Here is a 23158-nt window from a genome sequence, read left to right as displayed (position 1 = left end):
TAAAATCTCTTTTGTAAATGTATTTTGATGCAGACATCTTAACGTCTTTGACCCATATTTATATATATATATATATATAATTGTAAAATAAATGCAGCCTTTTTGAGCATAAGAGTTTTAATTTATGAAACATTAATACATATATTTATTAAATAAATGAACACAGAACATTTCCTTGAAGTTATATGGCTCCTATTTACGCTCTAAAAAATGCTGGATTAAATACAACCCACACTGTAAAAAAAATGGCTGCCAGAATAATTTTGTAAAAAATACAGAAAAACTGTAAACACATTTACGGCCAAAAACTGCTAATTTTACAGTATAAAACTGTAATTTACAAACAAGAAAATTTGAATCTAAACCAGTAAATTCAACAATGCACACTGCTATTAAAATCTGTTTTGTACCTTTAACATACTGACAACCACCATAATAATGCCGGTGGTAAAAGAGAAAGCCACATGAAGAATCAAAGCTCATCACAAGTAGCTTCGCCACAAGCAGAAGTATATGATAATATATAGAAGGTGCACAGAGTCATTCATGCAAACACAAAACACCATCATGGTAACAGATGAATGTATACATAGATGTAACATAAAGGTAACAGATAGATGTAACATAAAGCCCAAATATACATAACTACTAACAAAAACTATTAAAAAAACATGATTATTTAAACAAAATACTTTCAAATGTGGAGTGTCATGCAGGGAATTTTGGGAATATCAGTTTACAGTTTTTTTACTGTAAATGATACATTTATTTGTTATTTTTACTTTTAAAAACTGTCAAATTAACAGTATTTTACTGTACAATTACATGAAATGTCTGGTTTTTACAGATATTTTGCAGTTTCCCCCTGTATATAGTACGGGAACTTACTGTTAACCTATTAACAGTTTTTTTCTGTAGCGTTTTTACAACATTTTACAGTTAAAATTACACTTATTTTTTACAGTGCAGTGTTGGGTAAAATAGGGACAAACCCAGCAATTGGGCTGTTTTGACCCAGCGGTTGGGTTAAATGTTTAACCCAACCTTCTGGGTAGTAACCCAACCACTGGGTCAAAACATGACCATCACCAAATGCAATGTTTTCTGTTTTCTCTAATTACATGCATCAATGACATTTTTATTGGGGTATACTCTTAAAAATAAAGGTGCTTCACGATGCCATAGAAGAAACTTTTTGTCTAAATGGTTCCATAAAGAACCTTTAACATCTGAAGAACCTTTCTGTTTCACAAAAGGTTCTTTGTGGTGAAAGAAGGTTCTTCAGATTATAAAAAGGTAATAAAGAGATGGTTCTTTAAAGAACCTTTGACTGAATGGTTCTTTGTGGAACCAAAAATGGTTCTTCTATGGCATCGCTTGAAGAACCTTTTGAAGCACCTTTATTTTTAAGAGTGTATAGAACTGTAAGTAACATAACACATCATTTTTACAGCACCACATACATTAAGCCAGAGGCATTAATGCAATCTAGATGAGAGCAGGAGACAGCAGCTGAGGCACCTGGCCATAAACACACGGCACACTCTCTGTGTTGTTAGATTCAATCGATTAGATCAAAGTGACACATCTAAATATAGAGTCAATTTGTTGTGAGGAGACAGTGAATCGCGTGTTTTGACAATAAACACCTGAGGAATCGAGAGCTGGAGGCAAGGAGGGATGTCACAGGCAGAGATGATTGTCATATCAGTATATCAGCACTGGCTGGGCTGACTCTGTCTTAACTCTTGTCATGCGCTGTTGCTGCGCCCTAAATCTTGTCCATTCACACTGGTAAAATAGGGTATTTATGCAAGCTGGCAGCATCATTATGGTTTATTATTAGATATAGTGGGGTAGCTTTCATATAACTTAAATATAAATACATTTCAAACTCCTAATGTTATAGACTTGTGTCCTGTTGTATGTAGAAACACATTAATGCTTATAAATGCTTGTTTTCCACCTTACATCGAATCTAACCTTGTTCAGACAAACTGAATAAATTTAATAAAAAAGTAGACTTTCCCCCCATTTTAATACAAGCAAAGTTAGACTCGTATAGGGCAAATGAAGATGTCATAATATGTATGTATGCATGTCATGTATTCATTCATTGATTGATTCAGTCATTCACTTATGTTTGATACTAACAGTAAAAAAATGCTTTAGTTTTGCATTTTTTAACGTAATGGGTTATTTTCATTACAAATTGTATTATTAGCATAACAAACTGATTCAAAAGTTAATTAGAAAAATAAATACATATTAACACGGATTTCAGAATGAGTTCAATAGAAGCAAGAATATGTGACCTTGTCGTACAAATGTAAGTACACTCTAAAAAAATGCTTTGTTAAATATAACTCAGTGCTGGGTTAAAAGGGACAAGCCCAGCGGTTGGGTTGTTTTAAACCCAACTGCTGGGTCAAAACAACCCAATAGCTGGGTTTGTCCCTTTTTAACCCAGCATTTTTTAGAGTGTAGGCATAACTTAAATATAAATACATTTCAAACTCCTAATGTTATAGACTTGTGTCCTGTTGTATGTAGAAACACATTAATGCTTATAAATGCTTGTTTTCCACCTTACATCGAATCTAACCTTGTTCAGACAAACTGAATAAATTTAATAAAAAAGTAGACTTTCCCCCCATTTTAATACAAGCAAAGTTAGACTCGTATAGGGCAAATGAAGATGTCATAATATGTATGTATGCATGTCATGTATTCATTCATTGATTGATTCAGTCATTCACTTATGTTTGATACTAACAGTAAAAAAATGCTTTAGTTTTGCATTTTTTAACGTAATGGGTTATTTTCATTACAAATTGTATTATTAGCATAACAAACTGATTCAAAAGTTAATTAGAAAAATAAATACATATTAACACGGATTTCAGAATGAGTTCAATAGAAGCAAGAATATGTGACCTTGTCGTACAAATGTAAGTACACTCTAAAAAAATGCTTTGTTAAATATAACTCAGTGCTGGGTTAAAAGGGACAAGCCCAGCGGTTGGGTTGTTTTAAACCCAACTGCTGGGTCAAAACAACCCAATAGCTGGGTTTGTCCCTTTTTAACCCAGCATTTTTTAGAGTGTAGGCACTTTTATCTATATACGAAGCCTTACTATAAGGTTTTTATTTATTTATTTGTGTATTTTTTAGTTTTTTTGTTATATTTATTTATATATATATATATATACTTTTTATACTAGTAACAATCTACTTGCAATTTTTAATAATGTGTAATGTGTGTAAACTTGTGTAAAATGTGTATTTCATTACAAATTGTATTATCAGCATTATAATTTGAGTCATTTAGAAAAATAACTGTTAATTGAAATATTAACATGAATTTTAGAATCTGTTTCAAAGGAAGCAAGAACATATGATCTTTTTGCACAAACCTCCCTTTTCAAATGCCACAAATATACTTCTTTGATTAGTGACTATAGTGCAGAAACTTCAATCTAACTTATGCTTGTCAAACACTGTACATTTTTCATCACATTTGATTAAATCCCAGATTATCAATTATAGACTTTTAACCCTCTGTGTTTTGTAGGGGGAGGCAGGAGGAGCGATCAGGTTTAGGGAACCGAAAGGTGAAAACCTGTTGAAACCAGTGAATAACAGCTGACTCACTTCTCTCTAATCTGAAGGAATGATCTTCCTATTTTACATCAGTGTTTTATTTTTCACCTTACCTACAAATTCCTTATCCAAATGAGATGGTGGAAGCCGTGCACCAGGCAGTTTCCCTCTGTTTGGTCGGAGGGAGAGTTGCTGAAAGGCGATTCCCACGGGAGCAGGTCTCCTCCTCAGCATTTCTCTGCTTATTTGATTTATTTCATGACCACTGAGGACAGAATACCAACTGGTCCAGCTTGTTGAATAGGTCTTCAATTTACTATTCAAATTTTCTTTATTTTTAATTCGCTCTCCCAAGTCTTGACATGCAATAATAAAATAACCACCAAACAGTGTGTCACATATTCTATAGGATCTGTATCCTACTTTTCAGCGAATGCCAATCAGCAGATTCACTCCATGAGGGAACAAACGAGTTAGGTATATTGCACGATATAATGTATAATAAACTATGTGTCGCAATACACCTCTGCCAGTCCCATTCAAATCAGTCATGCTGGCATGCTCATTTTTGACAGAACTTATGCCATAATGTTGGTTACCACAAAAATTAATTTCCACTTGTCGCTCCTGTTCTTAAAAAAAGAACAACACTGTAATGGAAAAAAGTGACGCTGTAATGGAAGTGAAAGTGAATGAGGCCAATCTTTAAATGTTAAAATACTCGCTGTTTCAATAATACATCAGCCAGACGTAGGCCAAGTAATATGATGTGATATGAAATAAAACATTTAAAAGCACATATTAATTTTTAACGTCATCTGACAACAATGCAAAACCCTAAAACAATTGTAAAAATGGCAACTTAAAGTTTTACAACTCAAATACACTTGAAAAATATAGATTTTCAAAGTTTAAATAAAGTTTATTTGAGTATGTTTTGCAAGAAAAAAAAACATTTCATTCAATTTGTGAAATTTCCTAGCAATTTCTGAGTGAAGATTGTATAAATCTTAGACAATTTTTTTCTGTGTAATACACGTTTTAACAAGAAAAAAGTGTAAGTGCTTAAATACTAAGCTTCACATTTCTGCTGATAAATCCTCTAAAAATTGGCCCAATTTATTTTCATTGCAAGTGTCTCTCCGTCATCTCAGTGAAAATCCATTTTTGTGTTATTCAACATTATACCACAAATGGTGTTCATTGTGGTATAATGTTCCTTCGTTCCAAACCTGTTGGTTTTCTTGATTATAGAGCACAAAAGAAGATATTTTGAAGAATGTTGGTAACTAAAACAGATAATGATAGCCATTGACATTCATAGTATGCAAAAAAAATACTATGGAAGTCAATGGCTAACCTCAGCTGTTTGATTACCAACATTCTTTAAACTATCTTCTTTTGCTGGCGCCGATAGCCTTGTGGGCAGCACGCCAACATATACACTCTTAAAAATAAAGGTGCTTCAAAAGGTTCTTCAAGTGATGCCATAGAAGAACCATTTTTGGTTCCACAAAGAACCATTCAGTCAAAGGTTCTTTAAAGAACCATCTCTTTCAACCAACTTTCTTACTTTTTTGTAATCTGAAGAACCTTCTTTCGACACAAAGAACCTTTTGTGAAACAGAAAGGTTCTTCAGATGTTAAAGGTTCTTTATGGAACCATTCAGACAAAAAGGTTCTTCTATGGCATCGTGAAGCACCTTTATTTTTAAGAGTGTAGCGCCGTTGTGCTTTGGGTTTCCCGAATTCGAGTCCTGGCTTGTGGATCTTTCCTGATCCCGTCCCCCTCTCTCTCTCTCCCACTTTGCTTCCTGTCTAAACACTGTCCTATCAAAATGCAGAAATGCCAAAAAAAAAAATCTTCTTTTGTGCTCAACAGAAGAAAGAAACTCATACAGATTTGAAAGAAGTGGAGGGTGAGTAAATTATGACAGAATAGGTTGAACCTTTAATTATATTGAACCAAGGATGTCTATTAAAGTTTTTTTCCCCCACAGATATGTTTGTAAAGACATATACATTCTGAATAATAGACCGTTATATACCTGATTCCAACAAAGATCTGTAGTCTTGTGAGGAATATTATCTTTCATCTGAGTAGCTGTTTGCAACCAAAGACTTTGAGACCCTGAGGAACAAGTTTGTTCAATATATCTTTTTTTTTTTGTCCCTCTGGCTGTCAAACCAGTCTTTTCCTCCCGACAGGGTTTGTTGTTTAACGGTTCCTTTAGCTGTATTTCCCCCTCACCTTTCTATTACTGTGGGTCAGTGGCTGTAATGACAGACTGCAGGTAGTGTTGACAAATGAGATGGTGACAATCAAATGTTGATCTCTTTAGGCTTGAAGTGTTCTTTGCTTTTCACACATTAGTCATTTGTGTTTATTGTCCCTTTCGCAGTCTTTTCTGCTGCCTGACTTCCTCTTTAGAGTGGATCAGATTGACTGGGCTTAAGTCTGATAATTATGACTTGCTCTCTTGCTGCTAATGATGGCTGTTTCTTTTCGTGTTTAAGGCGTGTTGTTTAACGGTTCCTTAGGTGATCTTCCTCCTCACGTCTGCTTTCGTGAGGGATGGATCACTGACTGTTGGCAGAGCAGTTCTGTCACTGAGCCACAAGTGTTGACATTCGCATCTTGATAAGCACTGAATAATACATCTGACAGAAATACAGGTGAAAGTTTTTGATGCATTGCATCTCTGCCGTCTTACTGAACATTCATCAAATTCATTCATAGACTTATGTTCATTTCATGGTTTGAATTTTGCTTTTAAGCGGTTTTAAATGAGCTTTATACGTATGATTGTTTATTGCTTCAGTCTTTAATTTCTAGTGGAAAATGTGTTTTCAGGGTCAAGTTTAATACATAGCCACAGAAGTACTAAATAAACTGAAAATTAAACCAAAAATTACAGTACTGTCATAATTTACTCATCCTCATGTTGTTATAAGCCTGTATGACTGGAGCACAATAAGATATTTTTAAAGAATATCTAATCTTTTTTGTCCATGCAATGAAAGTACAACGGGATTCAAAATAACAACATTGAACATTTTTGTGTTCAGCAGAAGAAAGTAAATCATACAGGTTGGGATGACACGAATGTAAATGATGACAGAATTTTAAAGGCGCAGTGTTATTTCAGTATTATTTATATAATATTACAATATTTATTAATATTTGAATTAGCTTTTAATTTTAGTTCACTTATTTTCATCAGTTTTAATTTGAAGTTTTAGTAATTTTATGTGCTTTTGAGATTTTTGTTAGTTTTTTTATATTTCTATTTAGCTTTAATTGATTTTTATTTCAAGTTTAATCATTTTAGTATATTAGTTAGTTGACAAGGCAACATTTCTATATTTTTAAGTCTTTCATTTTTTCCCCCAGCGCAATTATTTCATTTATTTGACCATAAATATATAGCAGCAATAAGGACAGTAGAATTTGCGAATATGTATGTTTATTTAGGCAAATACAGTGTCATAATTTACTCATCCTCATGTTGTTATAAGCCTGTATGACTGGAACACAATAAGATATTTTTAAAGAATATCTAATCTTTTTTGTCCATGCAATGAAAGTACAACGGGATTCAAAATAACAACATTGAACATTTTTGTGTTCAGCAGAAGAAAGTAAATCATACAGGTTGGGATGACATGAATGTAAATGATGACAGAATTTTAAAGGCGCAGTGTTATTTCAGTATTATTTATATAATATTACAATATTTATTAATATTTGAATTAGCTTTTAATTTTAGTTCACTTATTTTCATCAGTTTTAATTTGAACTTTTAGTAATTTTATGTGCTTTTGAGATTTTTGTTAGTTTTTTTATATTTCTATTTAGCTTTAATTGATTTTTATTTCAAGTTTAATCATTTTAGTATATTAGTTAGTTGACAAGGCAACATTTCTATATTTTTAAGTCTTTCATTTTTTCCCCCAGCGCAATTATTTCATTTATTTGACCATAAATATATAGCAGCAATAAGGACAGTAGAATTTGCGAATATGTATGTTTATTTTGGCAAATACAGTATATATTACAATCACAAAATATATAAAGTGAACAATACAAATACAAAATATTTAACAATGGACAAATTCATAACCTGACACCTGCCTCACCTGAACTATTTATACAAGTTTTGTAACACCCTCTTTGCTCTGATTGGCTGTTATACGGTCACACCTCAGCCCTCATTTGTATGGGGGGGGGGTTGATATATCAGTAGAATATCTTAAGTTTCATGAATGACTTGGATGGATTAACTTGGTTAAATTCCTGAGTAAAAATTGCCTTATATTACATGAAAATATAAATAATTATTCCATATCATTATAGTACACAACAAAGAACCTTTTTCAAGTCTCTTATGTTCACTGTAAGTAAAATGGAACAGTTTTGGTCGTTTAAAAAGCAGCACAATTTACCTGAATGTTTCACACCATGCATGGTGATTATTGTGCGTTTATAGTGAAAGCAGTGACTGACAAACAAACAAACAAATAAATAAATAAAACTGTTGGAATTTTACTGTGAAACAAGTAATGTCCAATGTGCTGGCAAATTTAAGTAACTAGCTAATTATATGTTGATAACTATGTGGTTTCAGTGGCATTGTAAACATTAAAGACGCACCATCTTGCAGCTTTTCTTGGTTGATTTGCTTAAATTTAAAATCACTTCACTTGTAGCCTGAGATCTTCGGATCGGCTTCTGTTAGTGGTTCCCAGATCTAGATTAAAACTTAAGAGGGGATCGTGCTTTCTCGGTTGCTGCCCCCAAAGTTTGGAACTCTTTGCCCTCAATTGTTTCAGATCTGCCCAGACGATCTCTAGTTTTAAATCTGTATTAAAAGCTTATTTATTAACTAAGGCTTTTAATTCTCCGGGCGATTAATTCTTAGGTGTGTTCTTGTTTCATTATGTGTTTGTTTTATACTTATGCCCATCTTTTGTTATTTTAGTTTCTTGTGATGTACTGCACTTTGGGTAACCTCGGTTGTATTGATATGTGCTAATACAAATACCAATACATTTGGGGGGTGAAACGTGCCCCTCATTTCGCAAGTTGGTCATGTGAATTCGCCATGTTGACTAACCGAAAGCTGCTTGGTGTGAAAGTGACTGTGTGAACAGTGTTTCATATATCGCTATGCTATGGATAGTTTACCAATGACTGTTTTGACATCACATCTAAAATAAGATCACATGTAAAATATGTAGCCTATCATTACCTTCAACTGCAGTAATGGACTCTCTCGAAGCACATGATTTTGGAGGAAAAATGAAGATTGAAATATTTTTTTATTTGTGTGAGTTAATAATTCCTTGCATCCTGGAGTTAACCGGGTGTCATGACTGTTGCCATGACCGCTCACTATAGGCTAATTATTGTTTTTAGGTTTGATTTATTTTTGCCTAATCTGATTCATGTTATTAAGAATTATAAAAAACTAACCAGTTCTCATTTCCAAAATTTTTACAATTAGTTAAAAAATATATATTTTGGGTTTGTTTTACGAGATTTGGCAACACAGACCACTACATGTGTTGTAAGTAGTTTGATAGGCTTAATAGCATTTAGGGAAACGGTGACCTGCCTGAGTCCTCAAATTATTAATGGAAGGTGAACAGAATGATTTCACAGGAATAAAACACAAAACACAAATCCCTGCCGATAGTTAGCATGATCGGGGCCGGATTTACCTCTTTTCGTGACATAGGCAAAACTAATTTTTGGACCCCTCCTTCCCTATTAATATAATAGGCCTAATATTACCACCCAAGCAAACAAAAATATTTCTTAATCAGTGGAACCGTTACAGTGTTTTCTATCGCAATAAGCGCTTGCGTTCAGTCAATAAGTCGAATGTAGCTTTAATTTATTTGAGAACTCAGAAAGACCATTCCATTAATAGGCACAGCGTACCACTTCGGGAGTTATTTCTCTAATAATTTTAACGGCCAGGAGTCACAACCACACATCAAGACATTGTTCAGATGACTTGTTTCAAGATATTTGACATGTTTCTGTCCTGAAATGTGTTGAACTATTTTTTAAGCACCTCATCCCAAACAAAATTCCAAAACATAATTTTAGAGCTAATAACAGAGGCTTGAGCCATTGATATTCAAGCTAATGCAGTTATTAATGCAGTCTAATGCAGTAATTAGAGAGAGAGAGAGCGAGAGAGAGAGAGAGTGTGAATACCTGCGTCTGTGCGTCTCTCAGCAGTGTTCAGCAGCAGCGTCTACTAATAGCGAATCTTTAAGTTAAACTGCTTCAAGAACTGAGAAATGTCCTGTAATTTGCGGGGCGGCGTTGACGACAAGTTTCTGTCCGCGTGTGTGCACATCTGTGAGAGAGAAACGGAGAAAGCGCGAAGACAGATCATGGAAGACATGGAAATAGTTTTTTTACCCTATTTTTGTAATATTTATTTGCCCAATGTCTTCTGAGCTTTTTGGTTCTTTTATTGTTGTAGATAGCCCATAGTATAACAAAATATTATATCTCTTCATTGTGTTTGGGCCCTCCCTGGACGAGCTAGCATAGGCACGTGCCTGCTGAATTCTGCACCCCTGCCAAATTATGCACCCCCTCGTTGAAGTCGCTACCTGATTGCCTAATCCCAATCCCTCCCCCACACCTACTCCTAAACCTACCAATACTAGGGGGTGCATAATCTGGTAGGGTGCAAATTTCGGCACTACACTGGCCCTGAGCATGATGTAATCCTCAATCTGTCCCTCACACCACATATAACGTCCCTTTTAGAATGATATAATCTTTATTGCTATGTCAATATACAATTCAAATTTCATGATCACACAAATATAACAACAAATAAACACTTTAAATCGTGGAACAATTCAAATAAAAGAGACCAAGAGATTAGTTTGAGAAATAACGAAAATGGTCTTAATATTGATAAAGTATTGGTTTATCATTTTGTTTTTAATATGAACATTTAATATGTATTCAGTACTATGCTATATGCATTCAAAAACTTTATAATGTTGTACAGACTACCAAAGTAATATTTTTACAGACCTGAGAGATTTTGACAGTTATGAATGGTGTATTGATTTGAGTTGGGGGAAAAAAACAAAACTAAATGAAATGTAACAACCAAAACTAGTTCATGTAAATTAGTCTCGTGTAGAATAAAGGTTTAATATCTAGCTGGATAAATCAGAGTACACTGGTTCTGTTGGCTTGATTCTCGGTTCTTAGCATCAATAAGAAGGAGTGGCTTGTGTTTGTGATGGCTGATAATGTCACTGACCCACTCGAAAGTCTGCCAAAAACAATCAATAGTGTTACAAACTTTGGTCATTATGCATGTAGCTATGATTACAGACATAAAAAAATCAACAGTTTTAATACCTCATAGGATTTCAGACCAGTGCCTAGCATGAAGCCATCTTGATTTCTGCGGATCTGAATGTTGTAAACTTTATCCTGGTACAGGACCACGAGTGTGTAGGGCTGGTTAGAAGATCGATTTGAACTGTCTCGCACAAGGAACGTCCCATCCTGACAGAGGGCACATTTCAACAGATTAACTTTGTTAACCTGATATCAAGAATTACATTTTTATTCTCTAAAGTTTCTATGAAGAAAGTAAGAACGCAAACTTAGTTTTAAGTGTCATATAGTTCAATTGAACACAATGGTCTCACCCTGTTATCTCTTCTCAGGCAGCTCTCTGCCTCCCTGCGGGAGATCTGACCCACATACCAAGCTGGATCCATGTCCTATAAATGGAGAAATAATAGTATTAGGGCTGACAGTGTCTAATGAGCAATGTTTGTCTGTTTTCTCTGCAATTATCTGAGTAAATAATGGTTTATTAAATCCAAACATTTTACAAAGACATAATAGTGATATAAACCAAATTCAGCTTAGGACAGGCTGCTATTTCTTTATCAGAACACTTGCTCACTGGATCCTCTGCAGTGAATGGGTGCCGTCAAAATGAGAGTCTAATAAATAGACTAATAGAAACATACCAATAATCTACAAGTAATACACAAGACTACTGCAAGTCCAGCAATTAATGTCTACTGAAGAGCAAAGCTGTGTGTTTGTAATAAACAAATTCATCAAGATGCTTTTAACCTCAAACCAATGCTTCCAGCTAAAATATACATAATATTGCTGTCACCAGTTAAAAAGACATCTTGTCTAAATCAGCAGAGAAATATGCACATATCAAGCACCATTTGTAAGCGAAAACAGTCCAAACCAGTTTTAAACAAATATGTTGGAGGATTTTGATATGACAGAACAACAAGGAGATGGACTTTTTCACCGGAGGAAGCGTTATTATAGATTATGGACTCATATTTTGGTCAGAAGAGATAGTTTAAAGTTAAAAAGCATTAATGATGGATTTGTGTCTTACAAACACGCAGTTTATCACTTGACAAGATGTTAATTGATGGACTGGAGTCCTCATGTCGATTATTGTGATGTTTTTATCAGCTGTTTGGACTCATTCTGACGGCACCCATTCACTGCAGAGGACTCATTGGTGAGCAAGTGATCTGATTCGATGAAGAAACAAACTCATCTACATCATGGATGGCCTGAGGGTGAGTACATTTTCAACAAACTTAATTTTTTGGGTGAACTGTTCCTTTAACCTATTCAAGAAAATAGACTCCAGTAGCACTTCAAAGGAAAAGCAATACAAAGGTGCCATCTGCTGGTTGATGTATAGTGGTGTGATTGTTTGTCAGCACCTCGAGCATTTCAACCTGTACCTGCTTGCTGCCCATGTCTGCTTGTAGTGGTGGTGCTCTTGCACTTCTTTGGTGATCGTTCATTGCTTTCGTTCCACAAAATAAAGGATTTAATTAGTTATTTTCATTAAATGTATAGTAAGATTAATCAAACTAATGCAATGCAAAATTCTTACTCTCCTGCGGTTTTGCCGGTAGTGATCGACTGGGGTGAACACTGTAAAATGTGACCGAAAAATAGTTCAATATAATGGAGTAACTAATATTTCTGAATATCTGGATTACTTCTGCACTCAGATAGCACACGTGCGTCTGCAAGATGTCTGTTAAAGATCGCTTTATCTGGAAAGTATCTGCTGTGTACAAACATCTGATAGATGCATTTAAGATGTCAGTTTTACATACATTCGAAATCATAAACATCTTAAAGACATTTTCTAAACGTCTACTTGACATCTGATAGGAAACGTCATATAGACGTATTGCAGAGCAGCAAACACTCTCTAAAAAATACGTCTTGCAGATGTAAATGGAGACGTCAAATAATCGTCTCCGTGATGTATGTGTGCTTTCAGGGCAGTAGCTTCTTGAATAGTATGAAATCTGAACAGTCAAGTGTTCTCATTTGAATACATACTTGTCTGTTTGATAGGACTGTCTGTGGGTTCCTGGCGGTCTTGGTGAAGGGTTCCTGGTGTGCAGTGGAAATGTGTTGGAGTTGTGCCTGGCATCTGTAAGAATTACAGAGTGTTAAAACTTAAAACTTAGGGTTTTGTGTGTTTTTTTTTCTTTACTGATAATAAAACTTATTATAACCATCTCATCAAAATATATAATCACACACAATATGATAAAGTTACTTACTGTCATCATGAAACTGTTGAAGAAAAAACATTTAAATTAAGTGTGAGTGACTGAATATTATGTGAGTTGCACAAACATATATATTTATAAATAAATAAATATATATATATATATATATATTTTTTAATCTCAGAAAATGATTTGAATTGTAGACGAAGAATATGCTGTGCTACATGTCAGGCTTAATGTGCTTATAATGGAGATGACAGGCAGAGAGAGAGAGAGAGCATATAGAGTATATATATATTAGGGACGTCCCGAGCCGATCTCAAGGATAGGGATAGGGGCCGATTAAGCAATTTTTTAAGTGATCGATATCGGCTCTCCTCAGTCCAATCCTTATTTTACGTCAGCTGTCATGCCGGTGTTGTGCAGTAGGAGGCGGTATGCGCCTTTAAGTGGGTCGATTTGCCATTAAAGGCACAATATGTAAGATTTTTTAAATTAAAATAACCAAAAACCACTAGAACAGTGTTATATATATTTGCTGACTTGTGTACTTACATTATCCCAAATGTTTCGAAGAATGTTTAAATTCAGAGAAATAAGCAATTTTAACTAGTGACACGGACCGTGTCCATAGTGCCATTGTGTCACCTGCCAATGACGTCATAACCCCTCGATTTCCGTTTTGTTTTGTAGAAAACATGGAAACACCAAAGACGCTTTAATATGTTGTGCGTTTTAATAGACTGGTGACGACCGCACAGAGTAGCACTATAACAGAACTTTCAAACGGATGTAGTATGATAAAACAGCGCTGCTTTTTTCCACCCCCACATACGCACGACTGGAAGGAGTGGAAGCGGTCGACTGTGGCATAATAAAAGCTCTGCTGCTTTCGAGTCGTGTGTCACGCACATGTTTCGCTTCGACGGCTTTCAGCCTCAACCTGCTTCATTCTACTACGTTAATAAATCATTAGCTCATCCATGAACATGATTTCTACCCGAGTCCCATCGAATTGCATCGGCTTGTTTATTTTGAATACGTGCATACAAGCATTTCACTTTATGACTCTGCTTATTATACGTATAAAATACAGGAAGTTTATATCAAGTAGTCCTATATTCATATATATATATATATATATATATATATATATATATATATATATAAAGGCGCTCAAATGTGCGTGTGTGTTCCGCGAGAAATGGTGTGGTCTATTCTAGCGCGTCATACATGTTTGAGCTTCCATGTTCATGTGTATTTGATGTGCACTTTTGTAATGATCACTCATTTATCGTTTACTTTTATCTGCTGTGTTATATCGCGTTGCTATGGGTTGATTCGAACTTGACTGACAGACTGGCGTTCTGACACTGCGAGCTTCATGCTTTCTAACCTTATCTTCACTTTATGTTGCAATTACTCTGCTTATTATTTATCTTGAAATATATATACATCATACATATATTACTTTTACTCTCTGCACAACTCCGTGTACATTGGATTGATTTGAATGACTTTAATACTTGAAGTGTGCACCAAACATACATTCGGGCATATATAAGTATCGGATCGGGACTCTGCATCGGCAGATACTCAATATTCAATGACTCAGATCGGATTGGGGGTACAAAAAACCTGATCGGGACATCCCTAATATATATATATATATATATACTGTATATTTGTGTGTGTGCTTAATGTGATTACCTCATTTCTGTAGTCAGGTTGTCTGTTGGAAAAGCAAGGTACAAGTTACAGTGGCAGCTTTGTGAAAGAATGGTGCAGCGTTAAGTTATAATTGTTTTTTAAAAATTATGAATTTGACCTGTTTTGAGAGTAGCCTGGTGTAACAGAGGAGGCACTTCTGTGCACCCCTGATGGAGGAAGCGAGGGTTTGGGAATTCTTATCGGGTCTCCTGGTGGCTCCACTGCAGGGAGTCTGATAAAAGCAAATGAAAACATCCCGAAAAATGTATGACAAATTTGATTTAGTTTTTTTCTAGATGTACAAGAGAATATCAGTCTTTTAAAATAGTAAATTATACTACTAAATATTGCCATACTAAATGCACATGTGCAGTTATTTCTGTTTTATCTATAAAAGAGGAAATGAAAGGAAACCACCATACCTTCTTGGCGGTTGGCCAGCCTACAGAAAAAAAAAAAAAAAAGAGAGAAATACCATTTTACAAAATGTAAAGTTATTATGGTGTAGTATATACAAAACAAATCAAAATGAAACTTTGAAATGGAAAGACTAAATATTAGGAAAAAAGTGTATGTGTGTGTGTGTGTGTGTATATATACTGTATATATATATATATATATATATATATATATATACACACACACACACACAGACACACACACACACACTCAATTTTAGGAAGATGTTAGGAAGAAAATTCATTTATATTTCAAGCATGGAAGTTATTATGTTGTATGTTGTAATAATCATAGTATTAATAATCGTAGTAATAACAATATTCATTGTATATTATATATTGTATATTCATTCAAACAGTCATATAAATATTTATAAAACACACAATATAATATCTACTTATATATTGTTATATATAATTATATATTTATTTATTAATATAGTTAATCATGATATATATTAATTTATTCTTAAAAATAATATATACTTAATTAATGTGAAAAAAGTCAAACATTAAGGCACATAGTGCCGAATTCTACTTCGAGGCAGGACAAAATAAACTTACTCTGTCAAGCGAGCATGTGCCTCTTCCACCTGTGAAGACACAATACAGTTTAAGGGTTGTTAAAACATATAGCCTGTAATTGCAATACAGTTTAGAATCAAAGCCTTCCCTTCAGACACTGCCTACATTATCTTTATCTTTGACACCAGATCATCTCAAAGTAATCTGAACTGCATTATTTCTCAATTATTATTTGCTAAAAGTGACCTGCTACAGCTGCAAGGTGGCTTCTGTCCAGAGCTCCTGGCTTTGTACTGCGGTCCACGGCAGGCGCTATAAGAGCACAGAACGGTAGAAACAACATATTGAAAAGGTGGATAAGTTCAACAACATCACACCCAGTTTATCTTTCACTAAAAATAAGAATACTTTCTTACCTGGGGATCTTTTTAGGGGCCGCTCTTCTCTCATAGGCAGCCCAACCTATCGATTATAATATAGAGTTTATTGCAAAGAAGTCTCAAAAAATGAAAATCAGAAATAAATAGGGACACATACTGTTTGGAAATAGGAAGGACTCACACTTGGCCTCTCCACAGGAGGGAGAGTGGGTCCAGGGCCAGGGCGCTCCGGAGGGACAGGCGGTTGACGTGTGCGGTTATTATCTGACAAAACAAGGAATCCTATAATTTTTCCCAAAGACTAAGACAACAGTAGGATGGAGGGGTTCCAGTTCTGCGTACCAATATAATCACTGTTTTCCATGGGTTTTGCGGGACAGATCTGGGCCGTGTCTTCATTAGGCTCGGTTGGTGGAGGCTCATAGCTGTTGTCACTGTCTGACCCCTCCTCTGGGAACTCATAGTCTCCACCGCTAGCTTCACCCTCATCATTCGAATCTGGATTCTCATAGTCATCATCACTCTCAAGGAGGAAAGAACACACACGCTCTGCCAATCAGATGTGATACTGATCACTTCAAAACAGTTTTAAACACAAATACGGGACTTACAAACTCTTCAGAACCCCACGGTTGATCCTCATGCTGCTCAACTGAAAATGGTAAGAGCAGACTTCTTCTAGACACTCTTTAAAAGTGTAATTTGTAGCATTAAACATATTGTATTTATATCATACCTGGTGGTTGTGGGTAGCTGGGAACTGGTGATGGCCTGTTACAAAACACTAAGGATAATTAGTTGTCTGCTGAAGAAAAGAAAAGAAAAAAAAAGAGTTCCTCAAAAGACATTCTTCAAAATATCTTTTTTTGTGTTTCTGCAGAAGAAAATACGTTATTTAGGTCTGAGGGCGAGTAAATGATGACAGGATGTTAATATATGGGACAACAAACCTTTAAAAGTTCAACAAGAACATAGATGTGTTGTCTGGGTGACCACATAATTGTAGAGTCATGTAGTATACACTAACATTTAAAAGTTTGGGGTCAGTAGATTAACACTTCTATTGTGCAAGGATGCATTAAATTGATCAAAAATCAAGATTTTTATAATGTTACAAGTAAATTTCTGTTTCAAATAAATGCTATTCTTTTGAACTTTTTATTCATCAAACAATCTTAAAGCAAGGTTTCCACAAAAATATTAAGCAGCACAACCATTTTCAACATTGATAATAATAAGACATATTTATTGAGCAGCAAATCGGCATATTAGTATGCTTTCTGAAGGATCATGTGACACTGAAGACTTGGAGTGGTGACTGCTAGAAATTCAGCTTTGCCATCACAGGAATAAATTACATTTTAAATGTATTCAAATAGAAAACTACTAAAATTGTAATTTCACAATATTACAGTATTGTTTTTACTGTTTTTGTTCAATAAATGCTGCCTTGGTAAGCATAAGAGACTTCTTTCTAAAACATTTAAAAAATCTTACTGACCCCAAACTTTGAATGTTAGTGTACATAATATTTCATATATAACACAAGATTTGTGATGGTAGAGATGGACTGGCCTTATTGTGGGAATCTGCGGAAAGAATCTCCAAATCTTCTCTTTGTTGATTTCCTGACAAATTTTGGAGATAAGCCTAAAAATATTAGAAAACACCCGTTTCAAATCCTCAAAGTGTAACTACCATTACTGGCACATTATTGATTAGTAGGCGTTTTAAGAGAAATAACAGAATGTAATTATTGCTTTATGTACTGGCTGAGGGTTTAGCTCAAGCAGGATGTGGTAACAGAGCTATACTGTTCTGTCCCAGTTTCTGTGCACCTGACAATGCTTAATAAACTAACAACAATCACTTTATCACAAAGTCACTGTCATATCCCTAAAGCCAAATACGCTTTTGGGGGAAAATCAATAGCATCTGCTTATTTAAGTGTTATTGAGGTGTGGGCGTTTTCAACCATTTCACACCAAACATGCTCTGCAAAACAGTTTCTGCATCAACGCAATGGTTCCTCCCACATCTCTGGTTTATCTTTCCTGTGCAGTGTTTCCTCTTATTGACACTATGTCATCGATGGTGTTCTTGCACATTTCTACCTGTTTGTACACTTCTTACACTGTAAAATAATATGGCAACATGATGAGCTACAGCTGTTTTAAAAAGATTTTAAAGCACAGGAACTGTATTTTTAAAATAAATAAATGAAAAGTATTTGAATACTGTATACAGTACAGTATAGACTAAGAAAAAAGAATGACAAATACACAGAATAAGCACAGAAAATACAATCGGTACTTACGGCGCATGAAGCTTAGGGAACTTTTGAAGGTCATTGTCAGACATACTCTGAAAAAAATATATACAGACTGATTTTAAATTCACATCATATGCACAATGCCAAGCCAAAACCATTTAACGCCATTTGGAGTTAAATAAGCAAATACTGAAGAGTCTAGGATTGGATCGTTATTGCAGTGATTAATATGTTTCTGGCATGTTGTATGTTTTGCAACAATTCTTTTAACCCTAACTGATGCTTTTAATTTCTTAAACAGCCATGTTGGAAGATGCACCCATGTCCATATTCCAGGATGACAATGTCAAGATTCATAGGGCCCAAAAATTGTGAAATAATGTTTCAGTTAGCATGAGGAACAATTTTAACGTATGAATTTCATTGTCCTGAATGAATTAAAAAAAATGTTTTAGCTTAAAGCCCCGTTCACACCAAGAACAATAACTATAAAGATAACGATAAAGATATAGTTCTAAAAATCGTTCTCAATATTAAAGAATAGCAGAGTCCACACCACAACACAACGATAAAGACAAAGAGAAACGATACTGTTGGAATCACTTTCAAAACGATTTTTCTCCAGCTGATGAACGATAAAAATTTGACTGTCAATCAGAATCCATCCTGCTGTAACGAGCTCAAGAATTTAAAACGGCAGACACATGTAAGCTTAATAAACAGACGATATCGTTCTTGGTGTGAACGGGGCTTAACCCTTTTAAAAGTCTTAAGGATGTGCTGGAGTCGACTTTACAGAGTGGTTTGACTCTCCCATTGTCAATACAAGATCTCGGCCAAAAGTGAATGCAACTCTTGATGGAAATAAATGTTTTGACGTTGCATAACATTGTTGAAACAATGCCAGAACGAATGCACAGTGTCATCAAAACTAAAGGCTGTCCAATGAAATATTTGAATGTGCAACTTTTGTTTTTTTGTATTTGGACAGGCAGTGTAAAGTCTACTCCAGCACATCCCAAAGACATTCAATGGGGTTTAAATCAGGACTCTGTGATGTCCAATCTTTCACAGTTTGAGCCTGATGAATCTTGTCATTGTCATCCTGGACTATGTAATACATGGGTACGTCTTCCGACATGGTTGTTTAAGAAATAAAATGCTATGCAATGCATCAGATAGGGTTAGGGTTAAAAACATATTAATCACGGCAATAATGATTCAGTCCTTCAAAATCATTTGAAAGATCAGTTGAACATACATATAAACACACAAACACATTTAAAACCTTTACTTTTTTATTGGTTTCTGACTGATTAGGAGTTGGTAGTTTAGAAATAGAAGTTAGGAGAATTAGGAGTTCTTGGTAGTTTTTAGAAGTTAGTAGTTTACTTGGTAGTTAGTTTCTAATAACAGTGCTTCCTGAAATGCAGGATCAAGGAAAACAATGATATCACATTGAGTCAGACCACAGACATCTGTTTTGTAAAGGGAAATTATTGTCTGCGCTCCACAATGAATATGAATGTTTAACACAATGTAATTAAAAGCTAAATATTTTTACAAATGTGAACGTTCTTAAAATCAAACACATTTTATTCAGATTACCACCAAATGCATAGGGCCAAAAATGGGCCTATACTAAATTATGACATTAATTCTGACAAAATGATGACACATGCTGAAAATGGTCAATTCTGGTTTCTACACTCTTAAAAATAAAGGTGCTTCACGATGCCATAGAAGAACCTTTTTGTCTAAATGGTTCCATAAAGCAGTGGAAGTACAGCCCCTTCATGAAAAAAATAAGTTATTTCTTAATTTATTATAATTCATCTTCGCCCCCTCAGACAGATGTATAAGCACTGGACATTATGAACTACTGGACTCAATCTTAGATTAATTTTAGTATTTGGTAAGATCCTGGACACACAATGCATATTTAAAACTCCATTATTATGTTTTAATTATTTGCCTCATTATCTACATCTTGCCAGTTAATGTGATTCTTAAATTGTGGTTTTGAATTTTGATAAACACAAGCAATGGGCTATCATGAAGGCTTTCTTTGGGAAAAGAATTTATAAAATAACATTTAGACGTTTACAACCTAAATCATATGAATATATACGTATATACCAAAGCTGTAATTTTATTACAGCCATTTTTTTAGTTTTATCTTTTAGTTCAGAGCTTTATTTGCCAGTGGTTCATGCTTTCCAGGTTATATATTTTTCTTATTTAAATACAGATTTAACATTTGAATTTAACATTTAAAGACTGATACGTAAGAGCTATTTTTATCACTTTCATTTAACTTCATTTTAACTGTTTTCTTAAAGTAAACCTGGTTAAATTGTACAATTTTTGTTGCATGCTTTATTTTAAAACTAGCACCCAAATGATTGTACACTCTCAGAAAAAAAGGTACAAAAGTTGTCACTGAGGGGGTACCTTTTCAAAAGGCACACATTTGTACCTAAAGAGTCCATATTGGTACCTTAAAGGTACATATCAGTACCTAGTGTACATATTAGAGCCTAAAATGTACAAAAGTGTAGCTTTTGAAAAGGTACCGCCCCAGTGACAGCTTTTGTACCTTTTTTTCTGAGAGTGTATTATGGGAATTATGCAGTTATTTACCATCTAAAAACCACATTTGCAAAAGAAACTAATCAAAAGTCAGATTGTGTGAATGATTGTGGATCGTGACCTGCAACATGGGTGGCTGGTTCAGTCCCCGAACTGTTTGCATTTAACACCCACAACTGGAAACTATGAGTTTCAAGCTTTCAGTTGCTCCTGTTGTAGGGGTTAGTTCATGGAAATATCTCGGTTAATGTGCCTGCATCAATGAATATCCACTTTGATGTAGCTGTAAAGTGTATTTGATTTGCAAAGCTGTAAACGGATGTTCAGATAAGATTATCATATTACATTTAATTTATGTCATACACCAAAATACAATTCCCCTGCCTTGTCACAGTTATTTCCATTTCCTGGCTGCTAGAAGGTGGTTCAGTGGGTGTATTAAAATCTGTTTTGAGGGCAAAGTCAGCGGTTTTGATTCAGGGTAATGTCATCCAGTTGTTTATATGTCAATAATGTTTTAAGGAGCTCCCACACTGAATTCTGTTGTAACATTACTTGGTCTTTATTTTAGTGGAAACTATCGTTAGGCTACACACGCTAGACACACTAAAAACCCTCTTTTTCTTCTTTATTGCTCATTTTAAATGCAATTATTTGAGCATTTTGTCACTGATGCTTAGGATTGTTTATTACTCTCAATGGCTACGCGTTTGTTTCTGGAGATCACAAACCTATCATTGATGCTCAGTTTTTCCTCATTTATGATACAACAGACACATTATATTTCCTCTTTATCTATGCACAATGGAAATAGCATTTGTAGGCTAATGAAAGGACAGAACCCTCTGGCACCATGTGTCTGTCAGTGTGTATAGCTGAGCCGCTTCCCTTTACAAATGAACATTTTGGCTGGTCTTTTTGTTGGAATGTTTATGTTGTGAATTGACATTTTTAATTGACAAGGGGCCCGTTCTTCGTACGTCGCTTATTACATCCGAGATCAAATGACACATCTAAGATGATATCATCGCGCTAATCAGGATCTGGCTAATTCGGTTCTTCGAATGCACCTGTTGTTGATGATTAGTCTTGCTGGATTGAGTTATCTGAGATCATTGCGCGTTCATGGGTTGGTTTAAAAGGGGCTATGTAACCACGATCAGCAATGCAGCGATTGGCTGGTGGCAAGACAGCAACGTAATGACATCATATAATTAAAAAAAAGACACCTGACGAAAAACATTACAAATTTCTGGACTTTTATAAGGAAACAGCCAAGCAAACAAAACTACATAAATGTTATAAAAGATAAAAATGTGTTTTTTTTTTATTAAAATGTTTTACATTATTCCCAATTAGCCTATTTATATTCCCAATTTCTAATTTTTGTACAGGCTTTACATTTTTATTTCAATAAAAGCTTTATTTACCAGTGATTTTGTTTATTTAACAATAATAATGACATACACTGTCAGAATAAAAAGGTTGCATTTTTTTGCATGCAACCGCCATTCACTGGCAGTCCCTAATGGCAGTACAAGATATTGCACTAAATCAAAAGTTCAAATGTTACAAATAAGTTAGAATATTAATGTTGTAATACTGGTAGCACTAATATAAAAATTTGATGATATAGGTAACAAAAAAGTAAACATTTTGAAATACGTTGATGGTTGTATTTTTTTGTATTATACATTTCATAATTTAAAAGTTTAGTGCAGAAGTATCGAATTGGTATCGATATCGACGATACTGCCTTGAAAAATATCGGTATTGTATCGAAAACAAAATAAGGGGTATCGCTCATCCCTATCTGAGATAATTGCACGTTCATGGGTTGGTTTAAAAGGGGCTATGTATCGATACTCTAAACCACGATCAGCAATGCAGCGATTGGCTGGCGGCAAGACAGCAACGTAATGACATTATTTCATTAAAAAAGACACCTGACGAAAAACTTGACAAATTTCTGGACTTTTATAAGGAAAACAAAACTACATAAATGTTATAATAGATAAATGAAACAAATGTTTTGA

The 23158-nt window shown here is 34.6% G+C and overlaps 1 protein-coding gene across 2 annotated transcripts; it reads right to left on the bottom strand.

Annotated features, from left to right (window-relative positions):
• Positions 1-10445: 10445 nt before the first annotated feature.
• Positions 10446-18622, bottom strand: LOC107557047 (lymphocyte cytosolic protein 2-like). Of its 2 annotated transcripts, none has more exons than XM_016240349.1 (19): positions 18576-18622; positions 17834-17908; positions 16995-17029; positions 16870-16910; positions 16601-16781; positions 16416-16522; positions 16295-16340; positions 16125-16190; positions 15918-15946; positions 15318-15337; positions 15014-15127; positions 14896-14917; positions 13237-13249; positions 13010-13103; positions 12549-12589; positions 12394-12458; positions 11308-11382; positions 11012-11161; positions 10446-10922 (listed from the first exon to the last, which is right to left on the bottom strand). In XM_016240349.1, exons 1-19 carry the CDS (start codon positions 18617-18619, stop codon positions 10797-10799), a joined length of 1344 nt encoding a protein of 447 aa, XP_016095835.1. In that variant the 5' UTR covers positions 18620-18622; the 3' UTR covers positions 10446-10796. The 2 variants fall into 2 exon arrangements, with proteins under 2 accessions (XP_016095835.1, XP_016095836.1); XM_016240350.1 differs by having other exon boundaries at positions 10447-10922; positions 16440-16522.
• Between the last annotated feature and the right edge of the window lie 4536 nt (positions 18623-23158).

Source organism: Sinocyclocheilus grahami, unplaced genomic scaffold (genome assembly GCF_001515645.1).
Source record: "Sinocyclocheilus grahami isolate Dianchi unplaced genomic scaffold, SAMN03320097.WGS_v1.1 scaffold588.1, whole genome shotgun sequence".
Taxonomy (NCBI): domain Eukaryota; kingdom Metazoa; phylum Chordata; class Actinopteri; order Cypriniformes; family Cyprinidae; genus Sinocyclocheilus; species Sinocyclocheilus grahami.
Note: the sequence above shows the minus strand (reverse complement) of the source record. Positions and strands in the feature narration are given on the sequence as shown.